Source organism: Mobula hypostoma, chromosome 10 (genome assembly GCF_963921235.1).
Source record: "Mobula hypostoma chromosome 10, sMobHyp1.1, whole genome shotgun sequence".
Lineage (NCBI taxonomy): Eukaryota > Metazoa > Chordata > Chondrichthyes > Myliobatiformes > Myliobatidae > Mobula > Mobula hypostoma.
The window spans coordinates 54,699,350-54,715,532 of record NC_086106.1 but is presented as its reverse complement, the minus strand read 5'-3'; the positions used below and the strand labels follow the sequence as shown (position 1 = coordinate 54,715,532).

Below are 16,183 nucleotides of genomic sequence, written 5' to 3'. Positions count from 1 at the left end.
ATTGCAGCATGGAAACAGGCCATCTCGGCCCTTCAACTCCGTGCCAAACTCTTACTCTCACCTAGTCCCACCGACCTGCACTCAGCCCATAACCCTCCATTCCTTTCCCGTCCATATAGCTATCCAATTTAACTTTAAATGAGAACATCGAACCTGCATTTACTTTGGTCCCCTATGATCAGAGATGTTCCCATTTGTTCCTCTGCTTCAACCTGGCTGATTTTGCAAATTGCAACATCTTTCTTTTCTCACTGTTTGATGTAGGTTTATGTATCAACGGTGATCAACCCGATGTAATGAAACAAGTACCACAGTTGATTCTTTTGCACCTTTATTAGCAGCAAGCTATGAGAGAGAACCTTCCATCTGCACTCACAAGGGAGTCAGCCACGGAAGTCTCTCTCTCTCTCAAAGCACAGAGATACAGAGTTTTTATAACATCACGGAAGCTCATTAACGGTGATAGTCCAAGGCAAAGGCCACTTAGTCACCTGAAACAGAGGTAAACGTACTTGACAAAGAATACTTAATCACATTAGAGAGAGGTAACCAGAGAACAGAGTATAATTAATTTTCACATCCTGCGTGTCCTTGTCTGGACACTCAGCATTTACATGTTAGCAGGACAGATTGAACCTTTAATATCTCAATACAAAAGAGCAGCCAGATCAACAGACATTCCAGCTAATCAAATAGAGCAGAATTTAATAATTTAGATAAGAGACTTTACCGAAATTGCAGATGCATTGGTGATCATTTTCCAATGTTCCTTAGATTCAGGATCAGTTCCTGAAGATTGGCGAATGGCTAATGTTATCCCACTTTTTAAGAAAGGAGGGAGGGAGAAAACAGAGAACTATCTCCCTGATAGCCTAACATCAGTAGTGGGGAAGATGCTAGAGCCCATTATTAAAGATGAAATAGTGGCATAACTTGATAGCAGTGAAAGGATTGGGCCGAACCAGCGTGGATTTACCAAGGGCAAATCATGCTTGACTAATCTATTGGAGTTTTTCGAGGATGTAACAAGGAAGATAGACGCGGGAAATCCAGTGGATGTGGTGTACCTTGACTTTCAGAAGGCTTTTGATAAGGAACCACATAGGAGATTGGTGGGTAAAATCAGAGCTCATGGCATTGAGGGGAGGATATTGACATGGATAGAAAACTGTTTGGCAGATAGAAAGCAAAGGGTAGCAGTGAATGGGTGTTTCTCGGAATGGCAGTTGGTGACTAGTGGGGTGCCACAGGCTCGGTATTGGGACCACAGCTGTTTACGATTTACGTCAATGATTTAGAGGAAGGCATTGTGAATAACATCAGCAAGTTTGCTGATGATACTAAGCTGGGTGGCAGTGTGACATGTGATGAGGATGTTAGGAGAATTCAAGGTGACTTGGATAGGCTGGGTGAGTGGGCATAAACTAGGCAGATGGCGTTTAATGTGAATAAGTGTGAGGTCATTCACTTTGGGAGCAAGAACAGGAAGGCAGATTATTATCTGAATGGTGTGGAGTTAGGTAAGGGTGAAATACAAAGAGATCTAGGAGTACTTGTTCATCAGTCTCTGAAGGTGAATGAGCAAGTGCAGCAGGCAGTGAAGAAGGCTAATGGAATGTTGGCATTTATTACAAAGAGAATTGAGTACAAGAGCAAGGAAATCCTTTTGCATTTGTACAGGGCCCTGGTGAGACCACAGCTGGAGTATTGTGTGCAGTTCTGGTCTCCACGGTTAAGGAAGGACATCCTGGCTGTGGAGGAGGTGCAGCGTAGGTTCACTAGGTTAATTCCTGGGATGACTGGACTGTCTTACGCAGAGAGGTTAGAGAGACTGGGCTTGTACACGCTGGAATTAAGGAGATTGAGGGGGGATCTGATTGAGATATATAAGATTATTAAGGGATTGGACAAGATAGAGGCAGGAAATATGTTCCAGATGCTGGGAGAGTCCAGTACCAGAGGGCATGGTTTTAGGTCATTTAGGACAGAGTTGAGGAGGAACTTCTTCTCCCAGAGAGTTGTGGAGGTGTGGAACGCGCTGCCTCAGAAGGCAGTGGAGGCCAATTCTCTGGATGCTTTCAAGAACGAGCTAGATAGGTATCTTATGGATAGTGGAATCAAGGGTTATGGGGACAAGGCAGGAACCGAGTATTGATAGTAGATGATCAGCCATGATCTCAGAATGGCAGTGCAGGCTCGAAGGGTCGAATGGTCTACTTCTGCACCTATTGTCTATTGTCTAATTAGGAAAGGAATATAAAGAATGCCCTGCCTTATCTCCACCTTTTGTTGAAACCAGAAAGTGTGAAAACTAGGAGATGTCTTTCTTGTGAGTTTGGTAAGTTTATAATCCTTATTTTTACTCAAAGAAGCAGTTGTGAGACATTATTCAAACATACTGCAGTTACAGACATAGTCGGTACTTAACCCAAAGTTGAAATTTAAACACAAAATCAAAGGGTGTGAAAAGTCAGGAGACAACAGTTACTCAAGCTGCAGCCATTCTCAAACCAGAATACACAGACTCAACCTTAACCATTATTTACAGCAATCTGAGACTCCCCAATTTCCTTCAAACTTTATCATAAGCAAAACTCTCAACTGCAAGTACAATTGCAGTTTCTCTGACACCAAAGTGCTCAGGTCAGACTAATGTACAAAATAGGTACGGTAGAAGTAATGGAACAACCAAATGCCAATCATGGGTAGGATATCAGCTTTTTCCCAAAGCTACGGAAGAGCTAGATTTGTGATACAGCAGCTTGAACCACTGCAACAATCAACTCAGCAGAAGAGGTTGCACTTTCGGTTTTCAAACACTTAAGCACAAGAAAATTCCACGATAGAGGTTCTTGTGGTTATTGTTCTTTTAAATCAAATTATCCCCATAAAACTAACAGGGTAATATATTACATTTTTCATTGGTTGTTCTAAAAGCCCTCATGGGAGATGTTTCAAGGAAGTCTATTGTCAGGAACCCTTTTGCTCGTTGAGTTTAGGGTAGCTTACAGAAAGTAACTTCCCCTAATAATTTCCTCCATAACCCACTCATCCCATGTTCCCATCAATCCCATCACTTGCCTGCATTTATGGCAATTTACAGTGGCCAAATAACCTGAAACAGAGCATTTGGGAGAAACCCATCCCAATGCAGATATAAAAGGCAGGAAAAGGTGAAGGAGGGAACAACTGACAGAATAGAATCTCTTGTGTTTTTGGTGGCACCATTCCTGAACACAGCTCCTTTGATGATGATGGTGTAAAGCATCAGACTGCTGGAGACTGGCTAATTTCTCTGAAAATTGAAGTCCAGGGAAGAAAACATGGGAGCACTCAGTGCTCACAAGCCGGCTAGTGGCGTAGTAGCATCAGTGCTGGACTTTGGGGCAACAGGCACCTAGTTCGAATCCAGTTGGCTCCCTTGCATGCTTTCCATCCGTGCTGGGTTGAGCGTCAAACTAGCAACTCGACCTCGTAAAAATAAAGATGCTAAAGAAATGCCACATGATGAGCAATCGTCAAAAAGATCGAAGCAAAAAGCTTGTCTTGACTGCGCCCCAATGACTCCACCAGGAATTAAGAGTATTTCTTCCTCTTCTACTCAGTGCTCACTCTGTAATATCAATGTCATAATGTCTACTGTTTACTTCAATTATATTTACTTATTTTCCCCACACAACTAAATACTCATTAATGCAGCAGAGCATTGAATTAATTGCCAAGATTTAAAGTAATTTAGTTTAATTCATTCCTTCAATGTTTTACTCTGTATTCTTACATTGAGTCAACAATATTTTGTGATGTTTTAGTGATAATAGCCAAACAAAGATGACATTAATTCACACTCTGCACTGACGTTGAATTCTGTGTCCATCTGCTATACAAGGAGGAATCATTGGAATTTTTGAAGAAACTTTTGGTGCAGTTTCAAATGAAGAGAACTGATTTGGATCATGAAATTTCCTTCTCTTACTGTAAGTGCTGCCTGATTTTGTGAGCATCTCTCTCAGTTGGTTTTCATTTCAGTTTTCTAGCTACTATGGCATTTTCTTTTATTTTTCACCAGCTGCGTGAGAGAATCGAAAATGGAATAGTTCAGGTAGAAGCAAGACAATTTATTAATCTGTTTATCAGAGTTTCTACAGTGGGAATGCCACAGAACAGTGAAAACAAGTTAGCATTTACGAAGCAGGATCATTTCATCTGACAAAAAAAGTACAGTTTAATATTGATAGTGGGATATAATGAAATTCCTATCAACTGGATTTGCAGTGGAAAAGTGGAAAAGACTGAATGTAATTTGCACAATCACAAACGGTGTGTTTTCAATAATATCACAAGAGTGAGTTTCATTTCTGAAGTAGTTTGGAATAATTTGAGATATTGGATGTGACACAGCACTGGTATCATCCAGAGCTGCTCCCTCCAAGTCTTCATAAAGGAGGAGTTAAGCTCAATCAGAGTGAAGATAATACAATGTGAGCTTAACTTACAGTTATAGCAATGTAACGTTTTATGTTTATTTCAATAACATGTAATTTATTCTGTTTCCTTGCAATATTCCTTAATTTTTATATTGTGATTTATTAACAAGTATTGATAAACTACTTAGAATAATTCTGACTTGCTGTGCTGTGTGGGTGAGTGTTCATGTGAAACTCACAGAACCTACAGAAGGGAGAATTACAGACAATTTTTTGACTATCTTAAATGATTTCTAAATATACAAGCCCTTCATTGATCCCAGATCTTGCCATTAGCCTTATGCTAAATTCACTAACAAAGTTTTTTTTAATTATTCAGAGGTCCTCTTTAAGGTAAGTGAAACTGAACTGGTTGTTAAGCATTGAACACAGGGAAAATCTCCTGGTAGTTAACATCCGATGGTTGGGATGACACTTGTTCTATGTCATTGGTTCAAAGATCATCTCAATTGATACAGACATTTATACACTGCATCCAGGTATCTATCATTTAGCCTGTGCCATTCTATTTTTTAACAAGTTATTAGCTGAGTAATGCATGGTGCTGCTGATCATTGCCCAGCAGCCCACACTGCTGAGTCATCTGTAGGCCAGTGTCGAGCAGGTACATCCTTCCTGTACAACTCTGCAGGCAGATATAGCTTAATTTTAAAGTTTAACCAGACAATGGGGTGACCCATTGGGGCACCCTTTGAGAGAAGGGTAGTGCAGTCTGATGTGACCAGAATGAACATGAAATTTTCCTGAATGCTATTGGTATCGCTTTGCTTTGGAAATTGAAGAAGAAAACCTCAGTTTTTTAAAGAAGCATAACGCATAGCAAGGCAAATACAGCTCCTCCTTGTTTAACGAAGGGCACTTTTGATGACATCATTTCTGGTTGATCTGCCACCCTTGTGCCTCTTGTTGTCATTCTGGAGATGTGCAGTCCTTTCATCCACCGTCTCTTCATCTCTTCTGCTGTTTGTTGTTTGTCTCTGTTGCTGGAGACATGCATTTCTCAGCTCCTTTGTCTCCTCATCTCTCCTCCTTCTATGCCAGTTGTTGTCATTTTGGAGACATGCATGTGTCTCCTCCTCTGCCTCATCTTTTCTGTCCTGATTCTTTGATCCTGGAGTCGTGCGGCCCTGGCCTCATCCGATTCTTGTTCACTCCCCCTCCTTGCAGCTTCCCGACGACGTTTGGCATCATCTCTTGACCATAATGTCCCCCTTCTCTTTCCACGCGGCATAATTAGGCTGACCATATTTTGTTACTCTAATGCTGGATAGAAGGTACAAAGCAGTAACACCAAAGCCTCCAGGTTGCTGATTATTCTTGATGATGGCGCTCTCCTAAATGGACGTGATATATTCATCACTGTCCTTTGACTGCAGCAAAAGGTTTGATGGGTGTCTCAAAGTACATCATTACAATAAGGTTTAATTATCCCTTATTGATGGGTCTCAGTTTGATCTTTCCCAATCCTGCACATGCTGATGGCGATTAGCAGAACATGACTGGTCGAAATAGCGCTGTCCTGCCCTTTTGCTCCGGTTAGTGTCACTGCTGTGAGCATCGTGAGTCACTTCTGAGGCTGGCCGTGAGCATATGTCCTGGTGTCGAGTTGTGGTTTCCATTGTGGCTGACATCGGCTCTCGGGTGAAAGTGGGGCTGTTGATTTTGGCGAATGAGGAATTTTATACAAATATATAACCCTGAACTATGCCTACATTCTGTAAGTTAGCACATTTTAAGTCGATTTAGCCAAAAATAGTGCCACTGTCTGTACCATTTGCACTAATTGGAGGTCACAAACAGAGCATGAGGGTTTTAGTAGTATATAGATTCATTGAGTAACACTGTTAATTTTGCCCCAGTTTTCCAAATGCTGCAGATCAGAAAGTCCCTCGAAAGCCCCTTCAGTGATTAATAAAACATATTTCCAGGAAAAAATGCAGTAGAAGTGAGGGTTATTGGGTAGAATTAAATAAGCACTTGGTGTTAGATAACATGAAATTATGAAGCACAGCAGGATATAAACTCTCCTGGTAGATGTTTGTACAGAGCAGTTAATCAGTTTCAAAGGCAGCTTTCACCACTCTCTCTGCATTCTCTGTAAGATCCTTCAGTGCAGCACTCAGTATCTTGTACGTCATGAGAAATGATGAGCCTGCTCCAAAAATGGAGCCAATGACAGGGACAAAGTCGAGAGCGAATTCCAGGGCTGAAACGGTAACAACTGCAGCACCCCAACCGAACCTCACAATTGCATCTATGGTTATTTCCTCCAGCAATGGAGCTTTTACTGTCGCCTTCAGCTCTTCCACAGGTTTTCCTGCTCTGTTGGCCAGTCTTTGAAGAGAAGCATCATCCAGACCCAGGCATTTCCGGAAGGAGACAATGGCTCCAATCAATATACTGATATCACAAGCGAGAGAGACACCGGGAATTGGGACAGCTCCCATGCCCCCAGAGAGTGTTGCAAACATCCAGATAAATTTTCTCAGAATCTTAGATTTCTTCTGAACTATCTCCACACTTAGATTTGGAAGGGCCAAGACAAAGATCCTTTTCTTTACATTATTTAGATCACCTTCGAGTCTTTCATTTAACCGAATGAAATCAAAATGTTTCGGCATTTTACCGGATATCAGGAACACAGGTGAATCTGGAAACCCTGCCTCTGCCAACCTCCTGACGCAATCACTCCGAATCTTTTCCAGCTCCTCTTTTTCATTAAAATCCCCCTTTTCATTCCTCGTGTTGTAAAGATCAAAGTCAATCTTAGAGCGGACAAAATAGAACTTTTTCCCCAGCCGTTTAATCTCTTTGGCAAGTTTTACATCATTTTCTTTGAATCGACAAGCAGAAATTATGATAAAGAAATCATATCTTTTGAATTTCATTTCTGTGAGATACCTAGCTGCTCGAAATTCTGGAGATCCAATCCCTGGCAGGTCCCAATAGTGAACATTGGGCAGAGTGGGATGTGGGTACCCAGTTGGCTCCTTTGTTGTTTCTGTGGTCCCAACTTCAGCTGCTCCTGGATCATCGCTCCGAAGTCCTCTCATAGCATTGATGAAGGTGGATTTTCCTGTACCTGATTCTCCTGTCACTGCGATGTTAAGCTCTGTCTTGTCCAGATCAGTTACTTTCTTCTCTATCAGTGGTTTTACATTTTCCACCCCACCTGTATCAAAATCAGACTTCAGTTTGTTCAGTTCTTCCTGTGTGAAGAATGAGGGGGTCTCAGTCTCTGCCACCTGTTCACTGAAAGAAAATATGTTCCATTAAAATTCTCAATTGAAACATCTTCTATTTATATTGTTGTCATGGCATTCACTGAGCATGCTCATGTCAGTTTTGTCCTAGTAATGGTCTAGGTGCTCTTTGCTATTACAATCTGCTACCCAGCAGATATCTATATTTATTATTATAATCTACATAAGTAGAGTCATTGAAAAGCACAGCACGGACACAGGCCCTTTAGTCCATGCCAAAATGAGTTAAACTGCCTACTCACATTGACCTGAACCAGGAACACAGCCCTCTATACCCCTATTATTGCTGTACCTATCCAAATTCTCTGAAACATTAACATTGCTCACTTGCACCACTTACTCTGGCAGCTCAATCCACAGTCTCTTGACCCTCTGGTCGGTTAATATGCTTTCATTTGTTTAACCACCACTGATTTAACTAATGGAGTACATTGATCTCAACCTTTTGTCCAGAGAGCTGCAACTTCACAAACTTCTACCATCTTATTTTTATTCACCCAATTTACTTCATGTAATCTCTCCCCGTTCAACAAGGTTATCTAAACCTTTGCCTCTTTGAAGTGATATAGCAGGTAAATTTGATGATGGGAGATTTGGAGCACATGAAGGCCTTTATTGTGAGGTGCGCTAGTAACTGGTTGATACGGTGCAGAGTTGGAGTGGATATCAGAGATTCCTATGCAGATGATGCGTTCTGTCTGCAGTCTGGTGCAGCAATGGGAATAGGATCGGTTCATATTTGACCTGGCATGCTTCAATCATTGATAAGCTCCACCACAATCAACGATCTAATTTCAGTACATGCAGTTCTGAATGATGCTGCACAGTCAAATTGTTGGAGGAGAAATAACAGAAGTAAATTTTCCAAGAAAATGCCCACCTTCAAAAGTCGTGAATGCTAAAGCTGAGGCTGAAATATACACCAGCATGCTGTTTGATAACCTGGTGAAATGCAGATAGGACCAGGCAACTTCCAGAATATAGTACAGATGACCTAGACTCTTTCAATGTAAGTATCTACACAAGAAGACATAACATTGCTCTGGTGTCAAATACAGCACGGCTAATGAACACCAAATCTGACAATACTGAAACATCAACAAAGAAAAGGGACTTGCCATCATGGGACTCTCAAGAAGTACTTATTCACTTATTCACCTGTGTCTAATTTGGATTTTTTTCCAGGACAATATAATCTTCAAACGTCATTTTCAACTTAGTTCAATTGTGGACATGAGAGCTTCCTCCCATACATAATGAAAACTGTCTTTGATCTCAGGCTGAAACTTCATTGAGTGCGGCAAAAAGAACTACACTCTTTCAGTAGGTCATAATGGGAATGCTGGGAGTGGACCCAAATGCAAGACACAGACAATGAAGTACTAGGAACAGGACTCGGAGTGTCAAGAAAGCAAGGGAAATAGGGAAGAAAGTATATTGGACATTGACACAGGCCCTAGAGGAGTCTAGGATGTAGGGCCTGAGCTAGGACGTGGACAAGAAACACAGAACCTGGACAATAAACTAGGAACAAGGAGCCTGGACTAGTGACATGGAACTCCGGAACAAGAGCCTCGACAAGGACCCAGAACGTGGGTCTTGGTTTGGACTCGGAACCAGAACCCGGGTCTAGGCTAGGACTCCGGACTTGGATCTTGGCAAGGACAGGACGTGTCTACAGAATAGGATGTGGAACTCCTGCAAAGGACAAGGCAAATGGACAGGACGAGACCTCAAAGCCTTGACTTGGACAGGACAAGAGACTCCTGGACAGGATGAGGGAACCCCAGCACCGGGCTGGGCGAGGCACATGGACAGGATGAGAACACAAAGCCTTGAGTTGGTCTAGGGAGACAGGAACGCAGAGCCTTGGTTGATGGAGACAGAAACGCAGAGCCTCGGTCGTGAGAGAACAGGAACATGGAACCCAGAGCCGGGGCCCCTCAATGGGAACAGGACTTGGGACCGGGGCTCTAAACAGAGTCAGGACCCCTCCTACGGAGCAGGACATAGGGCAGGGACTCATACACAGAACACTGTGAGACAGATTGTCACTCAAGGTAGTTGCAAATGGCCGGACCTTCCTAGCGAAGGCGTGGACACAGAGACATTTCCAAACTCAAAGTAGCGGCAAACAGCCGGACCTACCTAGCGAATGCGAGGACACAAAGAGACAGTTCCAAACAATGGAAGACAGATCCTTATCTGGACACAGCAAGGCTCCAGTCTTGTCCTCGTGGTTGAACCTGACAGCGTTACAGGCAAGGACACAGGCAAAGTTAGCAGGCGAGGCTTCAGGTGAAGTTAGCAGGGGAGGCTTCAGAAGGAAGGGGAAGGGGAGGGGGAGGGAACAGTCCAGCAACTGAAGCTCAGCCCAGGAGCTGTTTATGTAGCCAGCCCAAGACAAGAATCATGTGCCTCAATTAAGGAACACACAGGACAAGGGAAAACCTGGAATAAGGGTCGATGGACCGGACCGTGAACCGGAATGCGGACTTCAGGGACTGGATCAGGACACAGTAGGCAATAAGAAGAATGCATGCCAACGGTTAGGGAAGTAGTCCATATGAACTGGAGTTTGGATTAGCAATAGTGAGATCTGTTATGCGGGGGCATTGAAATGTGCAAATCTCTTTGCTCGGAAGTTTAAATAAATAAATTAATAAAGTCACTCAGAAGAAGTTCCTTTAATGTCTGCAGGTCTAACTTGATGAAATCATCAGCCAACCCCAAGAAGTAATCAGATTGGTCCTGAATACAGCAACACTCACAACACGCTGGAGGAACGTAGCAGGTCGGGCAGCATCCATGGAAACGATCAGTCAACGTTTCGGGCCGGAACCCGTCGTCAGGACTGAAGAGGGAGGGGGCAGAGGCCCTATAAAGAAGGTGGGGGGAGGGTAGGAAGGAGAAGGCTGGTAGGTTCCAGGCGAAAAACCAGTAAGGGTTCAGATAAAGGGGTGAGGGAGGGGAAGCAGGGAGGTGATAGGCAGGAAAGGTGAAGAAGGAATAGGGGAAAACACAATCAGTAGTAGAAGGAGGCGGAACCATGAGGGAGGTGATAGGCAGCTGGAGGAGGGGGCAGAGTGTAAATAGCGATAGAGGAAGGGAGGGGGAGGGAATTACCGGAAGTTGGAGAATTCTATGTTCATACCAAGGGGCTGGAGACTACCTTAGACAGTATATGAGGTGTTGCTCCTCCAACCTGAGTTTAGCTTCATCACGGCAGTAGAGGAGGCCATGTATGGACATATCCGAATGGGAATATGAAGCAGAGTAGAAGTGGGTGTCAACCGGGAGATCCTGTCTGTTGTGGCGGACGGAGTGGAGGAGCTCAACGAAGCAGTCCCCCAATCTACGTCGGGTTTCACCGATGTAGAGGAGGCCGCACCGGGAACACCGGATGCAATAGATGACCCCAACAGACTCACAAGTGAAGTGTTGCCTCACCTAGAAGGACTGTTTGGGGCCCTGAATGGTGGCAAGAAAGGAGGTGTAGGGACAGGTGTAGCACTTGCGCTTACAGGGGTAAGTGTCGGGTGGGAGATCCGTGGGGAGGGACATGTGGACCAGGGAGTCATGGAGGGAATGATCCCTGTGGAAAGTGGAGAGGGGTGGAGAGAGAAAGATGTGTTTAGTGGTGGGGTCCTGTTGAAGGTGGCGGAAGTTGCGGAGGATAATGTGCTGGATCCGGAGGCTGGTGGGGTAGTAGGTGAGGTCAAGGGGAACTCTGTCCCTGTTGTGGTGGTAGGAGAATGGGGTGAGGGCCAAAGTGTGGGAAATGGAGGAGATGCAGGTGAGGACATCGTTGATGACAGCAGAAGGGAAACCACGATCCTTAAAGAAAGAGGACATTTGAGATGTCCTGGAATGGAAAGCCTCATCCTCAGAGCAGATGTGGCAGAGACAGAGGAACTGGGAATAGGGAATGACATTTTTGCATGTGGCAGGGTGGGAAGAGGTATCGTCGAGGTAGTTATGAGAGTCAGTGGGCTTTTTGAAGATGTCAGTGAACAGTCTGTCTCCAGAGATGGAGAACGAGAGATTAAAAAAGGGAAGGGAAGTGTCCGAGTTAAACCAAGTGAATTTGAGGGCCAGGTGGAAGTTTGGAGTAAAGTCAATGAAATTGACGAGCTCAGCTTGGGTGCAGGAAGCAGCACCAATATATTGGGCAATGTAACAAAGGAAAAGTTGGAAAGCTGTACCAGAATAGGTTTGGAGCACAGACTGGTCCACATAACTAGCGAAGAGGCAGGCATAGCTGGGGCCCATGTGAGTGCCCATAGCTACATTCTTGGTCTGAAGAAAGTGGGAAGAGCCAAAAGAGAAGCTATTAAGTGTGAGAACCAGTTCCGCCAACCGGAGGAGGGTAGTGGTGGTGGGGAACTGGTGAGGTCTATTATCCAGAAAGTAGCAGAGGGCTTTGAGGCCTTCTTGATGGGGAACGGAGGTGTATTAGGATTGGATATCCATAGTGAAAATGAAGCGGTCAGGACCGGGGAACTGGAAGTTATTGAAGAGGTGGAGGGCATGGGGTGTATCCCGGATGTAGGTCGGGAGGGATTGAACTATGAGTGACAAAATGGAGTCCAGGTAGACAGATACAAGTTTGGTGGGACAGGAGTAGGCAGAAACTATGGGTCTACAGGGACAGTCAGGCTTGTGGATCTTGGGGAGGAGGTAAAACCGAGCGGTACGGGGTGTGGGAATTCTGAGTTTAGCAGCTGAGGATGGAAGGTCTCCGGAGTTGATAAGGGCAGTGATGCTACGGGAGACAATGGTTTGATGTCTTTTGGTGGGGTCCTGTTCCAGGGGTAAGTAAGAGGAGGCGTCAGAGAGCTGCCATCTGGCCTCAATGAGGTAGAGGTCCGTCCGCCAGACTACTACAGCACCACTTTTGTCTGTGGGTTTGATGGTGAGGTTGGGATTAGTGCGGAGAGAGTGGAGGGCAGTGCGTTCAGAGGGAGTGAAGTTGGAACAGGAGAGAAGAGTGGTGAAGTTGAGACGGTTGATGTCTCGGCGACAGTTGGAGATAAAAAGATCGAGTGCAGGTAGAAGGACCGGGCGGGGTGTCCAGGAGGAGGAGGAGGGTTGAAGATGGGAGAACGAGTCATCAGTCGGGGCAGGGGAATCCTTGCCAAAGAAATAGGCTTGGAGATGTAGGCGATGGAAGAAGAGTTCAGCGTAATGGCGGTCCCCCTCCCCCACCTCCCTCATGGTTCCGCCACCTTCTACTACCTATTGTGTTTTCCCCTATTCCTTCTTCACCTTTCCTGCCTATCCCCTCCCTGCTTCCCTTCCCCCACCCCTTTATCTTAACCTTTACTGGTTTTTCGCCTGGAACCTACCAGCCTTCTCCTTCCCACCCTCCCCCCACCTTCTTTATAGGGCCTCTGCCCCTTCCCTCTTCAGTCCTGACGAAGGGTTCCCGCCCGAAACGTTGACTGATCGTTTCCACGGATGCTACCTGACCTGCTGCGTTCCTCCAGTGTATTGTGAGTGTTGCTTTGACCACAGCATCCGCAGAGTATTTTGTGTCTATGGGCCTGAATTTTCAGCTTTTCAAGAAGGCAGGACCCAGCTACATGCTCAAGGCTGTAATAACGGCTGTTCTTCAGGCGGATACTCACATCTCAAAAACAAACAAAAGGGATTTAATCTGCCATAGAGTCAGATCTATCTTGATCGAAAGAGAAAGCTGAGCACTGTACGGCTTCTGCTCTGGCAGGTTTTGTTGATGCAGGAGAACTGGGAATTTCCAACCTACCTGGAGCTTGACCCTCCCATTCCCGATCTCTGTCTCTCGTTGGCTGGCCTGTATAACGATCCAGTGACTACAGGGCTTTAGATGATGCTTGCGGAGCCTCTGTCTTTTCTTGTGTGATTTTTCTACTTCTAGAGGAGATGATAGAATGAGTTATTTTTTTTTATACCAGACATATCCTTGATTCTGAGGCAAATCACCATTAATAACATTTGGCTAAATGCAACCAGCTCGAATATACACAATTGCATTTACTCACCTTGCCTTAGTCAATCTGAAGAAAGAGATTCTGAGGGCGGTTGTGCTCCTTCTCAATGTTCTTAGAAAGAAGGACCTCTCGTGAAGCTCGGGACATCGAGAACTGCAGGTGAATCAAAATGGTCAAAATTATTGGACTCTCCAACATCATCATAAATCAGTCTCCGACTTGAAGTGAAGTGACAGAAACCCTTGTGCTGCATAATGCCACGTTACTGTCTCAATGGAAAGCCCATGGCAATCACTTTGGGAAAAAATACTATTTTGCACTCACACTCCCTGAAATTCACAGAAAGATGTTATGTCTATAGACAGCAGTTGTCCGTGAAATTGCAATTAAATTGAAATAAAAAGCTGAATTTGTGAAGACCTTTTCTGTCTTCACAGAAAAGAATAAAATACAGTACTAAAAATATAGTTCAACACTAAAGTAAATCAAGAGGATGATATGTTTCAGGTTGTATCCATAAAGTATTGATAGGTGAGAATACAAAGAGACATTGTTACGCAGTGGAAAGAATTCTAACTGGCTGCATCACCATCTGGTATGGAGGTAGGTGGGTGACCACTGCACAGGATCGAAATAAGCTGCAGAAAGTTATAAACTCAGACAGTCCATCATTGGCACTCGCCTCCCCAACATCCATGACGTTTTGAAGGAGCGATGTCTCTTAAAGACGTCATCTCGCAACACCCAGAATATGCCTTCTTCAGGGAGGATGTATAGGGTCCTGACGGCACACACTCAACGACATCTATGCTTTGGCGATTCCAATGCTTATCCGGACAAGAGCTATCTTTACTGTTAGCTGCCAACTATCCTCTGCGGGATCGACCACACCGTCCACACTTCTATTTCTCTACATTTCAACAGCGTGCTTCCATTAACAGACCCTTGCCTTCTGGTTCTACAACTTCTCACTTTCAACTTTAGCTATGTCCCCCAAATTTCTCCTCGACTATATTATGTTTCTCTCTCTTTAAATAAGATCTTTATATAACAACGTTACACTGGAAATCTTCGCACGCTCTGCTAGATGGCTCCAAAAACTTCTTCGGAAACTTTCCTCACAAATGTACTGGACAGCCAATATGAACTGTGTGCTAACTCTCCATGGCTACATGGTCGGATGGAAACTTGAAAGACCAGCCCGCAACCGGCTGAGCCCCGCACCTTCTTCTCAGAGACCACGGCTCATAGAATTTTATTAGACACTCTGTACGTTGCGTTAAGCGGTCTTGTGAGGACATCTCATTCAGTGCTGGATATAGTCAGAAAGGCTGCTAAAGTGAACTGAACGTAAATGGAACTTGTTTCCCTCATTTGTTTTCTGGGTGGTTTACAATAAGCTCTTGTATTGCAGCGCCTCGGGGTTTTCTCATTTGTGACTTGCGTCATGCGGGTCTCTCCTTTATGAAACACCCTAACCCGACTACTTTTTATTTCTGTTTTGCACTACTTTTTTTAACTTACCTAATGAATATACACATATATACCTACTGTTATTCAGTTTTGTTTTTACATTTATGATATATTGCATGGTATTTCCGCCGCATTTTAACAAATTTCACAATATATTAAAACTGTTTCTGATTGGATTATCAATTTAGGGCAGTTGTTGCTGTTGTTACGTTCACAACTTCATTTTCACTCCAAAACCCGCAGATCCATGATGTAAAATCGCTACATGCTAGTAAAATAGGCAGAAAATAGGACAGAAGTAACACCTGTTCACGACTTTTCTCAAATTGTTGGCGCTTTATATTGGTTTTACGGTCGTTTACACCGAGACCCTGCTTACAAACTCGCTGGATATACTGCCGACAATTTTCTCAATCGAATCGTATTAAATTTATGTAACGGGAATAAATAGACTGAGTTCGTCATTCAATTCTTGTTTTTACCTGCACTGGATCTTTGATCACGGAGGCTCCGTCCGTGAAAGTCCGTTTTGATCAGCACTCTCGCTGCGATTTGTACATTTTGTGCTTCCGCTCTCATTCACACTGCATACCTCTCCAAAAGGTACACCCGGATTGATGTGTGTTATCCAATAAGAAATAAAGATATACATGAGATCACTTGTTGCCGGGTGAATATTCTTTTAATTCTGCTGGTTCAGTGTGTGATGAGTGCAGACGGTACATTAAGATATAGTGCATTACAGAATGATCCCTATTAACTACGATAGTTAAATCACCGCAACGTACTCTTTCACACTTGCCAACCGATTTATACCTTCCTCATTTCTTCAGCCAGCCAGCTACACTGAGGATAATTTACCGCAGCCAACTAACTGAAAGAGTCATCATGTCTTTAGGATGTGCGAGGACAGGCCAGCCGCTGGGGAGAACGGATCCCCAGGATCACGGAGAGAATGTTCAAACTGCCCTCTGTGTCAGGATCGAAGCCT

General features: G+C 44.2%; 1 protein-coding gene across 1 annotated transcript; it reads right to left on the bottom strand.

Moving 5' to 3' along the window:
• Window positions 1-335: 335 nt before the first annotated feature.
• LOC134352912 (interferon-inducible GTPase 5-like) lies at window positions 336-15,769 on the bottom strand. Its single transcript, XM_063060522.1, has 4 exons — window positions 15,675-15,769; window positions 13,771-13,872; window positions 13,515-13,642; window positions 336-7,736 (listed from the first exon to the last, which is right to left on the bottom strand). The coding sequence occupies exons 3-4, from the start codon at window positions 13,532-13,534 to the stop codon at window positions 6,536-6,538; spliced, it is 1,221 nt and encodes a 406-aa protein (XP_062916592.1). The 5' UTR covers window positions 13,535-13,642; window positions 13,771-13,872; window positions 15,675-15,769; the 3' UTR covers window positions 336-6,535.
• Between the last annotated feature and the right edge of the window lie 414 nt (window positions 15,770-16,183).